The sequence below is a fragment of the Typopeltis vanoorti genome, chromosome 3 (genome assembly GCF_054136105.1).
Source record: "Typopeltis vanoorti isolate ZY-2024b chromosome 3, IOZ_Tvanoo_1.0, whole genome shotgun sequence".
In the NCBI taxonomy this organism is placed as follows: domain Eukaryota; kingdom Metazoa; phylum Arthropoda; class Arachnida; order Uropygi; family Thelyphonidae; genus Typopeltis; species Typopeltis vanoorti.
In genome coordinates this window covers 138,347,260-138,370,755 of record NC_143551.1, presented here as the reverse complement: position 1 = coordinate 138,370,755, position 23,496 = coordinate 138,347,260, and the positions used below count along the sequence as shown (strand labels likewise).

The 23,496-nt window shown below is 35.5% G+C and overlaps 1 protein-coding gene across 1 annotated transcript in view; it reads left to right on the top strand.

Annotated features, from left to right (window-relative positions):
* Positions 1 to 23,496, top strand: part of LOC150108597 (uncharacterized) — a 186,253-nt gene that overhangs the window by 34,996 nt on the left and 127,761 nt on the right. Inside the window, exons 4-5 of the mRNA XM_090416046.1 lie at positions 66 to 104; positions 22,041 to 22,142. Coding sequence (XP_090272172.1) covers positions 66 to 104; positions 22,041 to 22,142 — 141 coding nt within the window. The remainder of the gene's footprint in view (positions 1 to 65; positions 105 to 22,040; positions 22,143 to 23,496) is intronic.

Below are 23,496 nucleotides of genomic sequence, written 5' to 3'. Positions count from 1 at the left end.
AAGCACTTAAATTTTAGTTTTTAGACTTTATTTTTAAACCTGAATTTATGTGTGTTTATTTCTAGATTGATCCTAAAGCATGTAGTCCTCGAGGAGCACATAAGGTGAGTTGCCTGCCATGAAAATATTATATATATGTATTAAAACAGAAATATTATGTATGTTTGTTCAGCATGTATTCATGCTATCATATGAGGAAAATTTGCCATATAAAAAGTGCTTATAATTGAGATTTTATTCTGGATAAGAGATTCTTGCAGTTTTTCAACACTAAGAGATAGAAAATCTTGAATTGTTTTGAAATAGAATCTTGACTGTTTTATTAGTTTTGGGGAATATTTTAAGCCAAAACTAGATAATAAAGCTGTCATTAAAAAAATATGTTTCTCCAAAAACTGCTCATATAGCATTATTAGAGCTACAATTAGGTGGACTGCTGTTGCAGATTTTCTTCATCATATTATTGTTTATGTGGTTTTCCATCTCAGATAGATGCTGTCTTCTGCATTTTGCTGGCAACTCCTTGTACAATGTACACCCCATAATAGCTTTGCCTCTCCTCAGAACAGTGCAATCTTCCTAGGCCTTCAAGATGTTCCCTTCCTAATTTGTGTAAATAATACAGTATCACATTATTTTATTATCACCAGTACTGTATCAAGGTGAATACTATACTTGACGTATGGCAGTGGCCATACGCCAAGTATAGTATTGCATAAGTCATGACAGCAGACCCAACTGGCATCGAATGCCCTTTTAGTGGGCATTCGATGCCAGTTGGGTCTGCTGTAATGGTTTATGCAATCCATGCTACAAAATTTGCATCAGTTTGACTGTATGATTTCATGTTTATCAACGTATGAAAGTTTTAACAGTGTACAGAACATCAGTGCATATCTTAATTGGTCTAATGTTATCTCTATTTCTGTCTGTAGATCTTTGAAGATAGTTCTTTCCATTTTTCTAAGCTGGTGTTTATTGATTTTATATGCAGTTGACTCCACTAGTGGAACAAGTAAAACATTTCAGCTACTTTGGCATGATTTTTACTGACGATGGTAAATTGAATATGGAAATAGACAACAGAATCAACAAAGCTGGTATGTTGGGAAGTCAATTTGAATAAATTCATATGGAATAAGAGAGAAATTAGTCTGAACACTAAATCAGCTGTATACAAGACAGTGTTCAAACCAGTTTTAACCTATGGATCTGAGAGCTGGGTCAGAAATAAAACACTTGACCAAAGACTAGAGACCGCAGATATGAGAGTCCTGAGAAAGATTAGAGGCGTGAACAGATGGCATCAATGGTGATATCATATTAAAAACAAGGATATTAGGAAGAACTTGACATTGTGAGCATCCAGGAATGCGTTAGCAGAGCTAATCTCAGGTGGTATGGTTACTTAAACAGAATGGGCGAGGAAAGATTAGCAAAACAAGTGTTCTCTACCAGGTTGGCAGGAAAACGACCCAGAGGAAGACCAAGATATAGGTGGATTGATACGGTACAAAGTGCCTTAGACGATAGAAATATAAGATCTGATAATGTTGGAGTCTTGACAAGTAACAGACTGATTTGGAGGAAAATTGTAGATAGGAAGTTAGTAATGAAGTAAATGTTTCATGTAGTACTATCATATCCTGTACACCCCTTGAGGGTACATGTCAGGAATTTGATGATGAGTTGACTCCACTATAAAAACTTCTGAAAGTCCCATTGAAAGCTCCATAAATACACTGCAGTGCTAAAATAAATCCACTATAGAAAAAACTGCCCACTAGAACAAACTGTTCTTGAGATCCCAAGGAGTTTGCTACAGTGTGAGTCATCTGTATTCGTTTAGTTTTCCTTTTTTTGGTTGAACGGAGTTTGTATATTGGTTTGTACTCTCACACATTTTTGTTGTGACTGATTTCTCTCTTGTTCATATAAATATTCACCTCGATTCTCACTATATATTCTGTTATCTTTTATAGGTTTAATCTGCTATCATCTGCATCAGATAGGTAAATATGAATATTGTGATGGTTAATATGATGGTTGAGCAGCTTTTACAAGTAAATTGTTGACTTGACTATACACACATTATTGAAGAAGAAATGAAATGAATTGAAAACAAGAACAAAACCTTGGAGTCTCAGTGGCAAACTCTGAAGAAGACATTGATTGATTCAGCTATGGAGTTATGTGGTGAAGTTGTTTGCAATGATAGAAATGAACATCATGGTGGAACACAAGAAGTTAAAGAAACAGTCCTGTAAAAGAAGAAATTATATCAAAAGTTCCTAGCAAATAAGTTGGCAGATTCCCTAAAAGAATACAGATAAAAATGTAAGAGTGCTGAGCTGTGTGTAAAAATAGCTAAACAAAAGTCATGGAAAAACTTTGGTAAGAATATGTAAAAATAGCTAAACAAAAGTCATGGAAAAACTGGTAAGAATATAGAAAATATATATCAGTAAGGTGGCATAATGTTCTGGAGGCTATTGAAAAAGCTTAGAAATGGAGGAAAGAGTACTGTAAAAGGAATCAAAGATGATAAAGGTGACATAAAAACTGAAGATAAGGATATTGTAGATGTCTGGTGTAATTACTTTGAAAGACTTAAATGAACCAAGCAGTGGCAGAACCATACTACAAAATTTTCAAGAGTAATACATATCAGCACTTGAGGTAGAAAAAGCCATCAAAAGCTTGAACTGTAGAAAATCTGCAGTTAAAATTGAAGGACATACAGGAAGATGATTTAATGTAAATTCAGAGGTAAGACAAGGATGCACATTATCTCCAATCTTATTCACCATTTATATGGATCACATTATGAAAGAAAGAAAGTATTAGGCCTGATGGAATTGGAGATATCAAACAGCTCTTTGTTTTATGCAGATGATATATTCCAACATATCTAGTGCAGTCTCCAGGATTCTCTAATTAAATTGAGTAACAGCTGTATCAAATAAAAATCATCAGTAAAAAGACCAAAACTATGAAAATAGGCAAAGACATAGAAAACTTTAGCTGCATTCTAAATGGAGATCTTATAGAACAAGTAAAATATTTCATCTATTTAGGCACAGTTTTTAGTGAAGATAGCAGGTTAAATGTGGAAATAGATAACAGAATAAGCAAAGCTGGTATGGTCTGCAGCAAGCTGAATAAATTTATATGGACTAAAAATATATAGAATAAAATATGGAAATAAAAATATATAGAATAAAATATGGAAATAAAAATATTGAAAAAAATTCCTTTACTACCTTACGTGGGGTAGGAAGCACATAAAAAGTAAGCACTGAAGTGTACTTCAAAATAACCAGCTAAGTGTTGAACAATAACCTGAAATATATTGGAACAACACTGATATTGCAGAGAAATGTAAGTCACAGCTTTGAGCCATCATTTGTCCCCAATCATCCCTCTTTCTAGGCATGTTCGCCATCAGTTCATGATAAAAAGTTCGATAATTTGAAAGTAGACAACAGAATTAGCAAAGGTGGTATGCTAATAATAATGGCAAATATCTATTGGATTTCTGCTCAGGACATGGACTGGTTATTACTAACACCATGTTCCAACATAAAAATGTGCACAAATTCACATGGAGAGAAGAGGCTAGGAATAAGAAAAGTCTCATTGACTATGTTATTGTTGATAGTGATGTTTTCTCCCTGGTGCAGGACACCAGAGTGTACAGAGGATTTGAAATTGGAAGTGATCACTATTTAGTCTTGAGCAGGATAAAATTGAATTTCATATTGAAAAGAATAACATGTAAGAAAGTTTTAAAGCGAATAAATGTTGAGCAGCTCTCAGATGTGAGCTGTAGACTAAAATACAAAGATTATTGAAGGAAAAATGAAAGAGTTTGAGAACAGGAATCAAACCTTGGAGATTCATTGGCAAACTCTGAAGAAAACATTGATTGATTCTGCCAGAGAGGCATGTGGTGAGGTTGTTTGTAAGGATAAAAAAATCAGAACTCCCTGGTGGACACAGGAGGTTAAAGAGGCAGTGAAGGAAAAGAAGAAAGCATACCAAAAGTTCCTGTCAAATAAGTCAGCTTGTGCTCTTAGAGAATATAGAGATAAATGCAAAAATGCTAAACACTGTGTAAAACTAGCTAAACAAAAGTCATGGGAGGACTTTGGCAAGAATATAGAAAATAAATATCAAGAAGGTGGCAAAATATTCTGGAGGTTGTTGAAGAAGCTTAAGAATGGAGGAAAGAGTGCTATAAAAGGAATTAGAGATGATAAAGGTGACATGAAAACGGGAGAAAAAGATATCCTTGAAGTATGGAGTAATTACTTTGAAAAACTGCTAAATGAAATAAGCAGTGATGACAGCACAGTGGTAAAAAACACTGACCAGGCATGCAGTCAGGAATACATATCCATACTTGAAGTAGAAAAAGCCATCAAAGGCTTGAAATGTGGAAAGGCAGCAGGAGTAGATGATATTCGACCAGAAATGCTGAAGTATGGAGGTATAAGAGTCTTACAGTGGCTGCACTGCATAGTTCAGAAAGCCTGGACAGAGAGATGAAATCCCGATGATTGGAGTAGAGCTCTCATAGTACCCATATATAAAAAGGGAAATAAAACTGCATGTGAGAATTACAGAGGTATTTCTCTACTGAGTGTTCCTGGCAAGATCTATGCAAGTATACTTGAGAAACGGTTGAGAAGAATTGTGGAAGGAAAGCTTGGTGAAGAACAAGCTGGATTCAGGCCAAATAGAGGCTGTCAGGATCAGATCTTCACTTTACGACAAATAGTCGAGAAAGCATGGGAATACAACAAAGATCTGTATTTAAGTTTTGTCGATCTGGAAAAGGCATATGACAAGGTGCCAAGAGAGAAGCTATTCAATACGCTGCAGTTATATGGTGTCAATGGGACATTATATCAAGCAATACTTAGTCTTTGAGTTGTAAGTCAGCAGTTAGAATTGAAAGAAGTACAGGAAGATGGTTTAATGTTAAATCTGGTTTGAGACAATGATGTACATTATCCCTTCTGTTATTCATTATCTATATGGATCGCATTATGAAGGAAAGTGGTATTAAACATGATATCGAAATTGGAGATGTTAATGTCAGCTCTTTGCTTTATGCGGATGATGTTATACTTCTAAATAAATCCGCTACAAGTCTGCAAGATTCTCTGACTAAATTGAATAGCTGTTGTAATAGATATGGTATGAAGGTCAGCAATAAAAAGACAAAGACAATGAAAATAGGCAGAATCATTGAAAATGTCAACTGTGTTGTGAATGGAGAACCTGTGGAACAAGTAAAACATTTCAGCTATTTAGGCACGATTTTTACTGAAGATGGTAAATTAAATATAGAAATAGACAACAGAATCAGCAAAGCTGGTATGGTGGGAAGTCAATTGAATAAATTCATATGGAATAAGAGAGAAATTAGCTGTATACAAGACAGTGTTCAAACCAGTTTTAACTTATGGATCTGAGAGCTGGGTCAGAAGTAAAACATTTGACCAAAGACTAGAGACTTCAGATATGAGAGTCCTGAGAAAGATTATAGGTGTGGACAGGTGGCATCAATGGCAGTATCATATTAAAAACGAGGATATTAGGAAAGAACTTGGCATTGTCAGCATCCAGGAATGCGTTAGCAGAGCTAATCTCAGGTGGTATGGTTACTTAAACAGAATGGGCCAGGAAAGATTAGCAAAACAAGTGTTCTCTACCAGGTTGGCAGGAAAACGACCCAGAGGAAGACCAAGATATAGGTGGATTGATATGGTACAAAGTGCTTTAGACGATAGACATATAAGAGTTGATAATATTGGAGTGTTGACAAGTAACAGACTGATTTGGAGGAAAATTGTAGATAGGAAATTAATAATGATGTAATTTTTTTCATGTAGTACTATCATATCCTGTACACCCCTTGAGGGTACATGGCAGGAATTTGATGATGATGATGGTATTACAAGAAATCAAATGATTAAATTTATGTAGAATAGAGAAATTAGTCAAAGCATTAAACTATCTGTGTGCAATACTGTTCAAACCAGTTTTAAGTTATGGATTTGAGAGCTGGGTTAGAAACATATCTCTTGATCAAAGATCAGATACCAATGATATGAGACTTCTGATAATAATAAGGGAAGTGAACCAATGGCATGAATAGTGGAATCATATTGAAAATGAGAATAATTAGGAAGGAACTGAACATTATTAGCTCAGTATGTATTAGTAGAACTTTTTCTTGGGCTTAAAGGCAATCAAAGAGGGAAGGTTAGCAGAATGGGTTTTCAGGAAAAGAGACCAGTAGAAAAGACAAGATTGATGCATTTAGAGGTGCCCTAGAATAGAAATATAAAATATGACAATATCGGAATGTTTACAAGCGATAGGTAAATTTGGAGGAATATTGTTGTAATAATGTTAATAATGCTAGTTTAATTGTGCAGTACTATAATAATATTCTCTAGACCCCTTGAGGATACATATTAGAAAATTGATGAGGCATGCAACTTAAAATAGATGACTTGTTAATTGTTTTTCTGAGCATCCATTCAAAAGATAAAATGATGCATGTTCTATTGGCTGTTTACCATTATGACAGAATTAGTGATAATCAGTAAAACAGACATCTGCAATGACTTTCATGCTCCATTAAGCACCATCAGTAAGGTTAAAAGTATGAAAAAACATTGCAATATGAAAATAATATGTTTTGGTGGTTCAGTGATTTTCTTTTCCACCTGAATGGTGGATTTTAAAGAGCAGAGAATCTGCATCAAATTTTGCTTCAACCTAAAAAAAAAAAATCTGCTGCAGAAACCAACCAGATGCTTAAGGAAGATGATATCAAATGATAATGCTCTAAGCCAGAGCAAAACTTTTTTGTGGTACAAACACCTCAAGGTTGGATGAAACATTTGCCGATGATGAGTGTTCTGGACCACTGCCAACAAGAGTGCATGAGGCTATCCTTCCAGAACGTAGGACTATTGTATGGAATTGTATTCAGTGCATTTTGTTGGGCATTTTGAACATGAGACATTTCTGCAAAATTTGTGCAGAGAATGCTGAGCAATGACCAGAAAGAACATTGCATTGCTGTCTGCAGGAAGCTCAAAGATCAAACCAGAGATCACCCGAACTTCATCTCCAGGGTCATAACTGGTGATGAATCATGGGTTTACAGTTATGACTTTGAGACAGCAGTAGTCCTCGCAGTCAACTTATGTAAAAATAATCATAATTTAAAATTCTGAATATTTTTACAAATTGTTTATGTTAGTACGTTTATTAGTTTTGGTTTCATAACATGCATTGTTGGCACTTGTGATGTGTCTGTTATTGATGTTATTTTGTCAAAATGAAATGTGAAGCATTTAAAAAAAAAAAAAAATTATGTATACTTACTGGATTGGATTTGGATAGTTGTGTTACTTTCAGAAATTTTATTGTAGTTTAAAATATTAAGTGTTGTGTTTTATGAAGACATTCACTAATGGAGACGACACGTCAGCCCTTATACATAACTTCTTGCTTGCCACTTTCATGGAGTATGCATTCTCGCCGAGGAGTTTGATGGGTGATTGACAGCTGATACAGAGAGAGCATTCTGTATCGAGGTAACAGAGAAGACAAGCGTGTTCGGGAAGAAAAGAGAACGCAGGTCGGCAGATATTTGGGTTATGAAGAAAAAATTAAGTTTTTATTTGACAGTCGGAGGAAATTAATAGTATATTCCAAAAAAGGAATCGTAGAACTGCAAGTTTTTAAAGTGGGAGACTGTTGATAAGTATTAGTAAATAAAAGATGATGTTGCATTTGATGTTCTAAAGGAATGTGCGAGGAAACACTGATTGGAAAATTTCATCTATCTTAAGGATGTTGGATCTAACTGTTATTTCTACTGAAAAAGGAGGCAGAATTGAGTTAGGAAGAATTAATGTGTGCAAATGAGAGTGATAAGAAAGGATCCTATGAAAAAGAAGAAGAGCGTCTTATATCTTCGGAAAAGGGCCTTAACAGAGAAACTGTCTGTGAACATTTTGTTATTGTGTAAACAAACTGTTTAGTGGATGTGATGAAGTATATGTTAAACAAATCAGTAATAGAATGGGTGATCTCTTAAGTGGAAGTTTATTTTAAAAGGCTTTGGATCCAATTAATTTTGTAGTTATGCAATTTTGTTTGAAGTGTATATGTATTGTTTTTGTTTTATTAAATGTCTAATTTCTGTATTTGGTCTTGAGTCAGTGACTTTTTTGGATTCTGAAAAAAACCGTAGAAAGGTATTGCACCAATTGGAGTGAACCCTTGTGCATATATAAATTCACTCGGAAATAGAAATAATTGTTATAGAGAAAATCTCATAAAAATGAGGATAGATTGAATAAAAATTAATAATATTATTATGATTACAGCTATTTTGCCTGCTTCAGTTTAGGAGTACCCCTGTTTAAATGTCATTGGCTATTTTCTCATGGATTCTTAGGGCATTATGAGTGTAGATGTACTAAAAAGTATATGTAGCCTAAGGAATAGAAAATTGCACATACCTTTTTCGGGGTGTTGTGGCTTTTCCTCAGTCTGCAGTGTGTGTGTGTGGGGGGGGGGGTAGGCAGTTTGGTAGAATAAGTTAGAAAAACCCGGGTTTTTTTTTCCGTAACATATAGAAACATATACTTTTTATAGGGTGGGGAAAAAGTGAAAGGGTTAATTTTTTTTTTTTTTTTTTTTTTTTAAATAGGGAGGGGGAAGGGGAAAGTTGGTTGACGGGGTGTGGACCGTTTCGACTATTCGTGGTCGTCATCTGAACACATTGGGAAAGTGGAAGCTATGTCAGGTCGGGTGAGTGCTTCTGCTTTAGAGGTGTTTGTGTTGTCTCCTATTGGTCGGGGTTGTGACCTCAATTTTATGTTGTGAAGCTTCCAAACCTCGGAGATTATGTAGGGCCTGTGTACGTTGATAGAGTTCGCGTCACACTTTATAGCTATTGTTTCCGATATTCTGAGCATTGTTTCATTGTCTTGTCTGTCTATTATGATGGCCTTGTCTATCTGCGGGGTGTGTTTTTGTTCAAGGGCGTGAACAGCTATTTCCGTTTTTCCTGTGTTTTGTATACGATTTTTCTTTTTGATGTTGCGTTTTTTAGTGTTTAAATGTTCGGGAATAGGGATGTTACAGTCACGGAAGTGTTCTTGTAGTCTTGCCCATAAAGACCTGATGGTGGAACCTGTGTAGGTGATGTCACAGTCTTTTTGGCAGGGAAATTTATAGACTACATTGTGCTGTTCAAATATTTCTTTTTGTGTGTGAGGTTTGGTGGATTTTAGGAGGTTTGCCAGTTTTTGGCAAACTGGTGAATACCAGTTTGTGGTATTCACCAGTTGTGAATACCAGTTTGTAGTCAGTATGTTTGAAGATGTATTTATAGGCTTTGTATGTGTTTTGGGTGTATGGTAGTTTGATAATTTTTTGTGTAGGGAAGTTCGTTTTGGTACTTGGGTTGTTTTGGCGGTTTTTTGCTGTCTTGTTTGCGTAGTTAATCAGTTGTGTAGGATAGTTGCGATTTAAGAAGACCTGTGTTAGTTTTTTTATTTCAGCGTTTAGGCTATTTTGATTGGTAAATTTGTAAGCATTTATGAATTGTGATAAGATGACGGATTTTTTAACAGAATACGGATGGTATGAGTGAAAATGGAGGTAGTTTCCGATGTGTGAGGGTTTGTGGTATATTTTCGTGGCTATTTTGTTGTGTGCTCTGGTTAATGTCAAGTTTAAGAAGTTGATGGATTTGTTCTGTTTGGTTTCCGTGGTGAATTTTAATCTGTTGCTGTAGCTGTTTAGGGATGTTTTTAAGGTGGTGATGTGTGTGGGATTACCAATGCACAGAATATCGTCTACGTATCTGCTATAAAAGGTGATGCCAGGGGGAAGGGAAGGGTGGAGTAGAAGTGATTCTATATGTGCCAGGAATAATTCCGCTAGTTGTCCACTGATGTTTTGGCCCATGGGGAGTCCGAAGATTTGTATGTACATGTTGTTGTTGAACTTGAAGAAGTTTGCCGAGATTACTAGTTTTATTAAGTTAATAATGTCAATGGGCGTTAGTTTAGTACGAGAGTGTAGGGTGTGGTCTTCTGTGAGTAGTGTGTGTACGATGTCTAAAGTTCTGGGGACGTCCACGTTAGCGTATAGAGAGCCCCCCCCCCCCCCACACACACACTCTGCAGTTTTCGACATCGCAGACTGAGGAAAAGCCACAACACCCCGAAAAAGGTATGTGCAATTTTCTATTCCTTAGGCTACATATACTTTTTAGTACATCTACACTCATAATGCCCTAAGAATCCATGAGTAAATAGCCAATGACATTTAAACAGGGGTACTCCTAAACTGAAGCAGGCAAAATAGCTGTAATCATAATAGTTTATAAAGAGGAGTAACATGGGAGTTTTCCCAGAAATAATATACATTAATAATATTATCCTATCTAAACAAATGGTGCAGTCGAACAGAGATCGTCTCTTAACAGAGATTAAATAATAAAATTTTCATTTCTAAACACTCACACCAGATAATGAAATTATCTTCCAACTAATGACAATCACAAACATCCATGCCCACGTCAGGATTCGAACCCATAGCCTGTTGGTTGGAAGGCTGAACACTAACCACTTGGCCAGCTAAATGAATAGGAAAAGAAACTGCCACTGCAAGCTAAAAACAACCCAAAAGAATTCTACCTCTTCACTGGATGAAGAAACTCAGGTGTATCAGGAGATACTAGTGCTGTTACACAAACACAATATAAATGCAACATTCAACATCACTGCTAAAAGAATGTTTATGTGAACTGGCTATGCTTTAACTTCGTGTATAATTTGAGTTCTTGAACAGGGAAAATTCCACACGAGCGGAAAGAATGTATAATAATCCCATTGCACAATGGTAGTGCAAAGAATGCGTCTAATTATTGACCTGTTGGTATCTTTGGAGAGTTTCAATTTTAGAAAAATTGGTAAGAGAACACATGGAAATTGGTTCATAGAGAATTTATGTTTTGCAGTGGGCAATATGAGTTTACTTAACAAAGGTCATATTTGAGTAACTTGCTCACATTTTGTAATGTTGTAGACAAGGGAAATGAATACACCATGATACTTTTGGACTTTGATAAAACTTTTGATAGGAGATAGTATGAAAGGCTGTTGCCTAAGTTGGAAGATATAGGATTTGATTATGAACTACTAACTTGGATAAGAGGATAACATACTGACAGCTATCAAATTCTACAAGATTTTAGGTGTCCAGTGGTGTGCATCCCAAGGATCAGTTCTTGCTACATTGTTATTCTGTCAGTAACATTTTATATTAATGACATTAGGAAGGATTTCATAAGAGACATACAGCTATATGCTGATGATGCAAAGATAGGCAGGAATGCTGCTATGCAATACTTACAGAATAATTTGAATAAGCTGAAGTTGTATATGTGAAAATGGCTTTCATTTCAGTATTAGTAAATGTAAAGTAATTTACTTTGGTGCAATGAGATATCCATTGGCTTATTATATTGGTCGGTTATGGTAGAAGAAACTGACCATGTTAGTGATCTTCGAGTTTTAGTAGATAGGAAGCTGAAGTTCAGAAGTTCATATAGCAAAGATGCAAATATAGCTTGGAGGATAATTGCAGTGTCAAAATGAACATTAATACATAAGGATGAGGAGGTTATTTTGCTTACTTTGATAAGGCAAGGAGGGATGTGAATATAAGAAACAGATGGAGAATATATTCTGAAGGACTTTTGAATGAAGAAAATGCAAGGACTCACAGAGAAGATGGGGAGCCTTATGAGGGGATGGTGCAGAACATTAGTAGAGTGGAAGTGAAGGAAGCCATAAAGAGCATGAAGAATGGAAAATCAGTGGGCCCTGCCAGGATCCCAGTGGAGGCATGGAAGGCACTGGGGGAAGAAGGAATTGACCTACTGTGGGACCTGTTAATAAAAGTTTGTCAACAGGAAAATATACCCGAGGAATGGAGGGAAAGTACTCTTGTCCCCATCTACAAGAGTAAAGGGGATGCACAAGACTAAGAATTACAGAGAAATAAAGTTGAATGTCCCACACAATGAAAATCCTAGAGAGGGTTCTTGATGGAAGACTGAGGAAGGAGGTGGAGATTGCAAAGGAGCAATTTAGCTTCACGCCTGGTCGATCGAAGACAGATGCTATCTCTGGGGTACGACAGATAATGGAAAAGTTTCGAGACAGCTACATCTGGTATTTATTGATCTGGAGAAAGCGTATGATAGAGTGCCAAGGCAAGAAGGTACAAACCACATCTGTTCCTTATGTCAGGGATGGCTGAATGAACCATTAAGGTTTGTCAGATGAGTGTTGATTGTAAAACAGAATATGATTGAAATCTAGTGCAATATGGAATTACAAAGAAAAGTACGGTTTGGATCGGTAAGTCAGCTACCAAAAGATGTACAATAAGATTAAAACAAGCAAGAGACATGCTATCAGTAGGAAGATGGAATGTCCATGCTTTATGGGCTTCTGGAAAGGTAAACTTGCTTTGCAAAGAGATGGAACAATACTGCTGCAACATCCTTGGATTAGTGGAGATTCACTAGACATATTCAGGTGGGGGGGGGTTATAGGTAGAAGAATCATCTGATCTGAAAACAGTAGAAAACATGAGACAAGAGTTGGATTTCTTCTAAGTAAAAGGGGAAGAGAAGTATTATGAGGATACAAACCAGTAAATTAAAGAGTAATAATGGCAAGATTTGCAGCAAGACCATTTTACATTACAGTGGTCCATGTTTGTTCATCCACTTCAGAAAGTACTAAAGAAAAAATGAAGGAAATAATCTTGAAATCAAAGAAAGATATACTAATCATTGGTGGAGATTGGAAACGACAATGAAGGATGGGGAAGAATAATGGGCAAGTATGGATTTTCCTTGCCTCAGAGTTATATGCAGGAAGTGGACATGGCAATCACCTGATGGAAGAACAAAGAACATTCTAGACATGATACTTATAAGCAAGAGATGTGCCACATTAGCTCAGTAGTGTTTCAACATTTCAAGTAGCAGACATGGAATCAGATCATAGCTTAGTAGTTGCTTATATCAAGTTAAAACTCAAACAACAAGTGAAGACACAGCTTTATAGAGACACATGAGGATGCTGAGTGAGGAAGTCACAGGAAAAGTGTATAGGAAAGTGCTCAAGGAAGAATTTAAAGCCATTATGAACTGGAAGATAGAATCAACAAAGTAGTGTCTACACTCAAGACAGCAGCAGAACAAACAGTCTCAAAGACAGAAGCTATGAAAGAAGTGAATCTCATAGGGATATCAAGAAAAAAAAAGAGCATTTAAGATTAGGGGGGAGAGAGAGAGAGATCTGTGGAAGAACAGTGTGGAGCGAAATGCAATGAAGTGAAGAAGGCAGTTAGAAGAGAGAAATCAAAATGGCATGGAATACTGATGATATCAATATACTATGGTGAATATAGAACAAGAGTAATACAAGATGATCAGAAATATCAACAAGAAATGGAGTCCAAAGCAGAGAACCATAAAAGATGAAAAGGGTGAAATCTTGATGAACACAGAAGAAATAGGGGAGAGAGAGAGAGAGAAAGATGAACAAGATACTGCTCAGAATTATATTGGATTTGTTGAGGTGCAAAAGAGTTTAATTGATAAATTGAAGGGAATATCACCACTAAGCATAGATGGAGAAATTATGCTGAGGAATGAGGTTGTAAAGGCAGTAACATCTGAAGAACCATAAAAGTTCCTGGAGTGAAATCATTTGGGAGATGCTGAAATGTGGAGAGGTGATCATAGATGAACTGCACAGTTTATTTAACATTTCATGGGACCAAGGAATGGATGAGATCAATTCTAATATCCATTCACAAAAAAAAAAAAAAAAAAAAAAAAAAAAAAAAAAAAAAAAAAGACTCCAAAGACTTTAGAACAATTACTCTGAGTCATGTGGGAATAGTACCTATGATGATATTAACAAAGAAGAATAAAGAAACTAATAGAGGACAATCTGGAAGATGAGTGAACAGGATTTAGAAGAGACAAAGTACTATGCACCAAATATTAATGTTAAGATTAATAGAAAAAGCTCTGCCTAAAAACCTTCATACTTATTTTGTTGACTTTCAGAAATATAGATCAGAAAGTGGCATCATCATCACGAACCATGGGCTCACTGCCCGTTGATGTCTGATGCCTGTTTCACTATCTTCTTCCACCTTTCTTTGTCCAGTGCACAGTGTCGCAGTTTTTGTACACCCATTCCACACCAGTCTTTTATATCGTCTATCCATTCTCTGTATGGTCTACCTCTTCTGTTTAAACCATCCAAAATACCAACATAAATGTCTTTATCTTCCAGTCCTCACTCATTCTACAGATGTGTCCAAATAATTGCAGCTTCCGTTTTATAATCATCTGCATTAGATTCTGTTTTGGTTGTATCTTCTGATAGAGCTCTTCATTGGTGATTTTCTGTACCCATCCTATTCTTAGAATCTTCCTGTAATAAGTTCTTTCAAATGCCAAAATTCTTTTTCTTGATTCCTTATTCATTACCGAAGTTTCAGATCTGTACAGTACACCACTGATGATGCATGTTTCCAATACTCTTAGTTTTGTTTGCAGACTGATCACTTTACTTTTCCAGATGTTATCCATGGCCTTCAGATTTGTTCTTCCCTTTGCAATCCTGATCTTTATTTCTTTTTTACAGTCCAAGTCATGTGTCAGTTTACTTCCCAAATATGTGAATTGTTCTACATTTTCTATATCTGTTCCATCCACTTGTATCTTTTGTTTCACATTCTTCTCACCAAATACCATTGTCTTTGTTTTTTCAAAGTTCATAACAAGTCCAAGTCTCTTCCCTTCCTCGTTTAACAATTTCAGTGTTTTTTGTAGTTCTCTTTCATCTTCTTGAATAATAACAATGTCATCTGTAAATCTCAGATTGTTAATTCTCATTCCGTGTACAGATATTCCTTTGTCATCTTCTTTCATTTTATCCATTGCTCTTTCTAAATGTGCGATGAAAATGTTGGTGATATTGGGTCTCCTTGTCTAGTACTTCTGCTTGTTTTAAACCATTTCCCCAAATCATCACCTATTCTAACTACTGCAACTGCATTCTGATAAACATCTTTTAATATAGCTATTGGTTTTTTATCAATTCCATAGGATTCCAGAACTGCTAATGTCACTTTCTGGTCAATACTGTCAAATGCTTTCTGAAAATCAACAAAGCAAGTATATAGGTTTTTGTTTTTTCTCCTAGCTTTCTCTGCTATTAGCCGCATTGTCAAAATCTGTTGAATTGTACTATATAATTTCTTGGTATCTCTAATTTACACTTGGAAATTGATTTTTCATCCTGCATAATAGAAAAATGGCCAGAAGAACACATGCAGTTTACAAACTTATATAACAATGCAGATGGTTATATCTATTAACTGCTCTATTATAGTAGTAAACATGTTTTTATAAAGCCAAGTTACTTGTCTGTGACAATCATTGAGCTTAGCACAAATGGGAAGATGAGATGAGAAGCATTGAATTTTGCAGTATCCTACTATAAAATTGGAGGTATAAAATACTGTCATGTTTCAATTTTTCTGGTTGGTCACATTTGATCTGTTGTGTCTTTCCACCTGCAAAATTCTTACAGCTTTTTTTTCTTTTTCACCAATGAAATGTACCCATACATTTCAGTAGTGCAGTTATTCTCTTTCTGAATAATGTTTCAAAGTAGTGACTTTCTAGACATTCAGAATATTGAGTTTCTGTAGCTGTTGGTTTCAACAATGTCCTTTGCTCAGACCTGGAAAGTCCTTTGGAAAGACCTGGGTTTTAATTTCATCTAGGATGCAAAGAATCTTTATCAGAGCTCTTAATTTGAAGGTGAGTTAGCCAATCTCATGCAGAGGTAGAAAGATTTCCCCTCCCAGGAACTCAGGTTTTTTATTCTACAAAACAGGCAAACTGGCAAGAAGACACACACAACTGATAGTTGTAATATACCATGTAGATAGTATTAAGCATCCTATCAGGGCATTAATTAGGTTTCAGAGAAGCCGCAGTAGATGGCCATGACATGACATTTAAGCCTAACTAGTAAAGGAAAATGGAATGGAATACACAATATCTTTATTTCTTTTGTAACCGTTATTATCTCTGATTCCTTTTATAGCATTTTTTCCCTTCAATTCTATGTTTTTAATAGCCCCCAGAGCATTTTGCCACTTACATGATATTTATCTTCTGCAGAGTTCCTAACTCTTCTCCTTGACTTGTTTAGTTACTTTTATATGTATCTTTCTTATAACTTTCTTCGTATTCTCTGAAGACACATGCCAGCAAGTTGAGATGCTCCTTTAACTTCTCTGAGTCTACTACAAAGTTCTGATTTATGTATTTATTTTTTTATCATCCTTGTAGACAACTTACGTCTTTCTTTTGCTGTGCATATCATTTTCCTTTTGAGTGATTTTGAGCTGATTTGAGTCCAGTTGACATTATAAAAGTGATTTGGCTTTGATTCATTTAAAATTTTTTTGTATACTTTTTAGTTACCACTGTGAGAAGGGAAAAAAGTATGAATTTTATCCCCTCTCAAAACCAAATAGTAATCACCACCTATTTCAGGTCCCCTGCTTTACTGTTGTATCGTGAACTAGTGTTAAGATATCGACAGGAACTGCAATAAGACTTGTTTTTTTCTCCATATGAGTTTCACAGATGATCTGGAAGATCATTTGTGAACTCCTTAGCCCAGTGTTTCTCAACCTGTGGTCCGCGACGATGGGACAGGTGGTCCGCAGGCAGACTTAAATATATATATATATATATCTTTTAATTATCCAAACAAAACAAATTAAAATTGAATAAGTAAGGAAAAATTATTGAAATAAAATGGATACTTAAAAAAAACCCAGCAAATAGCGACAGAATGCTCATTCCGTGAACATTCTGCGCTACAGTAATTTAATAAGAGGAGTGAATTGAACAACAATATGGTTTTATTGCTTCCACCTTTCCTTGCTGTTTTGTCAGATTTGAAGTAAACAAATCTGTTTACTTCAAATGTTATCCACATTTCAACCACTTGTTTGTTGTTTATTGATTTTTATTATTGAAGGTTTTCCTCCTTCAACCAAGGCTCAGTATATCTTCAGAAGTGCTAAGTGATACTTTGACAAAGTGTGTCATGAGTTAATCCCAATACAGTATTTTTATGTATTTTTGGGAACCGTTTGTTAATAATGGAAAAGTGGCTTAGAACTAGGACTTTGAAAAGAAAAGCAAACGAAACAGGTGATGCTAACCCTAATTGTGATACACATGTTGTAATAAAAAATATAGGAAATACAACAGTTCATGTTTGGAATTCGGGTTCACTTGGTGTGGAGATGAGTGAACAGAAACCTCAATGTGTTTTGCATTATGAAGTGTTGTCGAACGAGTGCATGAAACCTGCCAAACTCCGAAGATATTTAGAAACTAAACATTGTGATGTGAAAAATAAGCCAATTGAATTTTTTCAACGATGCTTAGGAACATTAAATCATGGGAAAGATATAGTTTCGGCCATGGGTTCGATTAATAGCAAGGCACTGGAAGCATCCTATGTCTTAAGTTTGCGCATAGTGAAAACAGGGAAATCTCATTCTATCAGGGAAAACTTACTACTTCCAGCTATAAAAAATGTGGTAAAAACTAATTTTGGCAACAAGATACTAAAAGATGTTGATTTGATTCCACTTTCAAAAGACACTGTCAGTCGCAGAATTAATTATATGGCAGGCGACATAGAATCTCAGATAATCGAAAGAGCCCTTATTATGCATTACAAATAGACAAGTCTTCTGATGTTACAAATGATGCGTAGTTAATATGCAATGTATGATATGCATATGTTAACAACATTCATGATAATATTCTGTTTTGTAGAACTTTGTCATCCCGAACAACTGGAGAGGAAATATTTCACACTCTCAATAATTACATAATACTCAAAGGGATCCAGTGGGAAAAATGTATGGGCTTCTATTCGGATGGAGCTCGTGACCTTACAGGCAGGCCTAGTGGGGTTGTTTCTAAGGTCAAGGAAGTAGTTCTGGATATGAATTGGGTATATTATTTCATAAACAGGGAAGCATTAGCCTCCAAAGGAATGCCACCAGAATTTAAAACTGTGCTATATAATGCTGTAAAGCTAGTTAATTTTATTAATGCTCGACCTTTAAATAACAGGTTATTTTCAGTACTTTGAGATGAAATGGGCAGTGAATATATATATACAACTTTTGCTTCATTCTGAAATTTGCTGGCTTTCCAGGGGCAAAGCACTAGCAAGGTTATTTCAATTAAGGCACGAAGTTTTATTGTTTGTAAATGAACGTATGATTTTGCATCCCTCCTTGTTGACAAAGCAGGTTATCAACGCTATCCTGTCTTCAAGACATTTTTTTCGAAATGAAATTAACTAAATCTCTTCCTTTAGGAAAATTCTTTAACTGTTTTTGATGCCTACGACAAAATAAAGGAATTCGAGGGGGAAAAAAAACAACTGGTGTTTTGGATTAGTTATGTAAAAGACAAACAAATTTCCAACATTGGAATCCTTTTTAGTAGAAAATGATATATTTGTTGATTCTGAGTTTCTGGAAAGGGTTTGTGATCACCTCAAAACTCTGAAACAGAATTTTGGAAAATATTTCCCGAATAACTTTTATATCGTGATCCATTTGAGGCTTACAGTCACGAGAGAACGACCTTTTGTTATCGAAAAAAGAACAGTTAATTGAGTTTACAAGTGACAGTGGGCTTAAAATGCAATTCCGTGATCTTGGTTTGGCTCGATTCTGGATTTCGCCATCAGTGAGAAGTGAATTTCCCGAATTATCTAAAGAAGCATTGAAAATCGTCATGCAGTTTTCTACAACCTATCTTTGTGAGAAAGGATTTTCATTGCTCCTTCAAATAAAAAAATGCAGAAATCAACTTAGTGTGTGAGCTGATCTTCGACTAAAGTATTCCAATACTGAGCCAGATATCCAGCAACTCTGCAAGGGCCAAGAAGCTCAAGCATCTCATTAAAATAAGTAGTAACATAATTATGTCATTTTACAGTATTTATTTGTTTAATAAAAATTAAAACTTTGTTCAGTGATGATACTCTTTTAATCGTTTACTTCCAATTTAATTAATTATGTTTCCATATGTATTCAAAACATGCTTGTAGATTTATTATGTTATAAATGGCACAATTTTTCCCAAATGTTGGTAATCTCCATATAGGTTTTTAAAAAAATTATATAACTTAGTGGTCCATAGAATTGTTTTAGGCATATTACAGGTCCCTGGGCTTAGAAAGGTTGAGAAACGCTGCTCTAGCCTATAGCAACAACCAACTACCATATTTTCCGGTGTATAAGACGCACTTTTTTTATCTTAAAAATGGGTTGCGTCTTATATAATGAAGGTAAAGATTGTTTTCTCTTTTCAAAGTCACACGCACTCCCTTTTATGTTCCAAGATCTTTGTAGGCGGTTAATGGTGCAATCAAATTGATGCGTGACCTTCACGTGACTTCTAGCTCGTCATTGGCTAAGAACGGGGAGTCCCTATTCAAGTTTCATAATATCTTATCCGAGTAATCAGTTACCATTTTTTTCAAAATTATGCTTTAAAGTTTAGGTTTTTTCCAGAAAATTGTATTAAATTTCTTGGGTGCGTCTTATATACCGGAAAATACGGTATATATTTAGTCTTATTGGTCTTAATCTCACACCAGATTGCTTCAAATGAACTGCCACCCTACCACCTATCTCCTGTTCTTTTTTGGTTGAATTCATCTCCTATCATCATTTTGAAAGTTTCTTTTTCACTTGGTTAGAGTATAATAAATTTAGTTTAATCCTTTATCCAAGTGTGAGCAAACAAAGTTTGCGCCTGAAAGTATCTTCAGGACTGGGGTAAGGTGGTACAAACTTGCTCACACTTGGATAAAGGATTAAACTAAATTTGTTATACTCTAACCAAGTGAAAAATAAACTTTCAACATCTTTCTCTAAATCCAGAGTAATTTATTAAAAAAATGGTGGCACACCATTTGGCAACTCCTATAGGTAGAGATGACCTGCGAATGCTTCTGCCTGGTATCTCAGCTTGGGCCTGGCTCCCACTGAAGAGACCTCAATAAAGGTCGAAACTAGTCTGGGTAGTGGCCCTTCCCTTAATGCATAACAATAGACATATTCGCAAGGAGATGTGTTGTGCATTATAGGAGATACTGAGACAGGAGTGTTGGTAGCTTGCTCCACCTTTGCAATGCGTTGCCCTGGTGTTGTACCACCTTACCCCAGTCCTGAAGATACTTTCAGGCGCAAACTTTGTTTGCTCACACTTGGATAAAGGATTAAACTAAATTTATTATATCCTATCATCATTAGTATTCCTCCCCATCCCATCTTCTCTGAAAATACTAAACCCTTCACATTCAATCCTTGTAACTACATCATCTGCTGTTAGCCAAGTCTCACTAATGCCTATACCTTTTGGCAAAGTTGTACTACCCCAAATCCAAAATCTCCTCCCTCTTGTTACTTTACTTCTGGCATTAGTATATAGAAACAGCAACACCCCTTTATTCCCCCACACCTTTACTTCCTGAATTGATTACCCTATTCAATATTTTTGCTTGAGAGGCTAGATTCCTCACTTGGTCATTCTCACACTCACTTGCTTCGTGGGTGCCTTCACACAAACTCACTTGCTTCCAGCCTGATTGCTTAAGTTTTCCTGAATTTACATGTCAGCATGCTCAGTGAACAAAGGCCCCCCCCCCCCCCCCCCCCCCGACACCTAACACCAAAACTATTCAGATGTAGTCCATCTGCATTGTACAAATCCTTCTTTCCATCAAACACAGACCACAAATTCTACATCATTCCTTTTGCACAATCTACAGATAGACTTATTGATTATCAGTGCCCCACTTCTCAGTTCACCTCTATCATACCATTGTAGAAGACTTACAATCTTCACCTTCTTGCTCTTCAGATTTGCCTCTTCTAACAACTCCTTTACATCCTCCCTCATAGAATACTTCTCACCTCTCAAATCATTAGTACCAACCAAGACAATCATTTTCTTCTATTTACCTTTTTGCATCTGGATGGCGTGGCTAATATCGTGAATTTTTGCTCTCTAGAAACATGATTTTTTCATACTTTCATTAAGCACTCCCTGATTATTGAGTTTCTGTACATACTTTTCTCAAATAGCAGAATATTGATTAAAATTATGGAAAGGTTCATGCTGTCGCCACTAGATGGATATGGATTCATGCTTTCCAGAGACATGCCATTAATAATAGTAATGCATTATTTTTTAGCCCCTTCCATGCATGTATTATAATGAGGATGGTTGATTCCTCCCCCCCCCCCCACACACACAATTGTATATAGTTGCTTTTGGGTTTTAGATTTTTTTTTTTAGATTTAGATTAGCACATAATTTAGTTACTACTAAAACTAGTAGGTTTCTTTCTTTGTGTCTCAAGATCCATTGCACAGTATCCAATATAGTTGAAACTAACTTGTCAAGCCTAGTACATAGTTTGCTATAGTGAATTTCCTGTTCACTATAACAGACTATTCATTTCTTTCTGTAAGCAACAAAAAAGGGAGATTGTTTTATTATTTTCTACCAAACTCTAGTAAATTATATTTGTCAAAAAATAAAGAGAAATTTTGGCACTGACAGCATCTTTGAAGTTGTTTAGCTTTCTGAGAAATGCCATTAAATTGGGTTTTAGACACACACACATATATATATATGATAGAATTCTGGTCTCTAATTCAGTGAGAGTTATATTTTTTACTGACATGTTGATAACTTATTACTAGTTACTTTTATTAATCTTTTTTTTTTTTTTAAATTAATATTTGCAATATAGGCAAAGAAAGCTGGAGGAAACTTTCCAAAGGTTTTTCTTGGTGGCCTTCCATCTGCTTGTACAGAAACAGATATTCGTAGTTTCTTTTCAAAATATGGACGGGTATGTTATTTGATTATTATTATAATTACTTTACTGGTTTATTCCAGTCAATTTGAAATGAATTTATATGTGTTTATTGGTAACTGAAAAATTTAATGAGATTTTGGAAATTTTGGTTTAATCTTAGACTTGCACGATAAATCAGGGTGGAAAAAATACCCCCCCACCCCGTTTCATTCAGGTGGCAAGAGAAAGGTATGAGGAAGAGAATTGACTAATATAACAACACATCTGTGTTATATTAGTCAGTTTTATTATCATTATCATTGGCACATGTGTTTGTGTGGAATGTCTGTATGTGTATTACACCTGCGGTTAATTTAAGTTTTCTGCAAGAGACAAATTATGTCACAATGAGACCATTAATTTGACAGGGGTTTAAAAAAAAAAAAAAAAAAAAAAAACACTTCACTCTTGCCATATATTTGAACCCATGTCTTTTCTTAGATATGGACAGAATCACTGAACTATTTTAACAGTAAAATCATCCTCATTTTGTAGTGTAGCTTCAAGAGGTATATAGAATAGTGTGATAGCCTGACAGTTATTATATTATCAGCAGGAGTAATGCTTTTTATTTACAAATCAATTTTAAAAAATCAGACATCAGAAATACTGGAGTGGGTGATTCTAAATGATTACAAGGAAGGAAGAAAGATAGTCTATATTTTAAGTTCTGCGTTGGCAGTTAAAATTGAAGGAATCATAGGCAGGAAAGTGGTTACTAAAATCAGATGTGAGACAAGGGTGTCCTACTCTTATTCATCATCTGTGTATAATCATCTGTGTACAAGTGCCTCCGTAGTGCAATTGGAAGAACGACAGTACTTCGCGTCCTTTGATTGGAAAAGGCTTAAGTTCGATTCTCGTCATGATGGAAGTAATCTTTATATGGAATTTTTCCATTGAAGATTAGTTAGCCAATCTCATATAGAGGTAGCAGGGTTTTTTCCTCCTGGAAACTTGGATTTTTCATCCCACATACAGGCAAATCAGCTTTAGGACACACACACAATTTACAGACAAAAAATACTAGTGGTGGTGGTGAGCAGTAGATGATGGAGAGTTGTAAGTCAGTGCCCTCCCTCGATGAGTCTTCGGACTCCTTGGAGGTGTCACAAAATAATACTACTAATAATAATAATGTGTATGTTACATTATTGAAAGAAGTGGCATTAACCTTGATATTGTAATATGAGATATCATCCTTTTGCTCTCTGCTTTATTTAGATGTTATACTCCTAAATAAATCCAATGCAAGTCTCTAGGATCCCTTAACAAAATTGAGTAACAGCTGAAACAGATTTAGCATGAAAATTGGCAATAAAAAGACCAGAACTGTAAAAATCCAGGC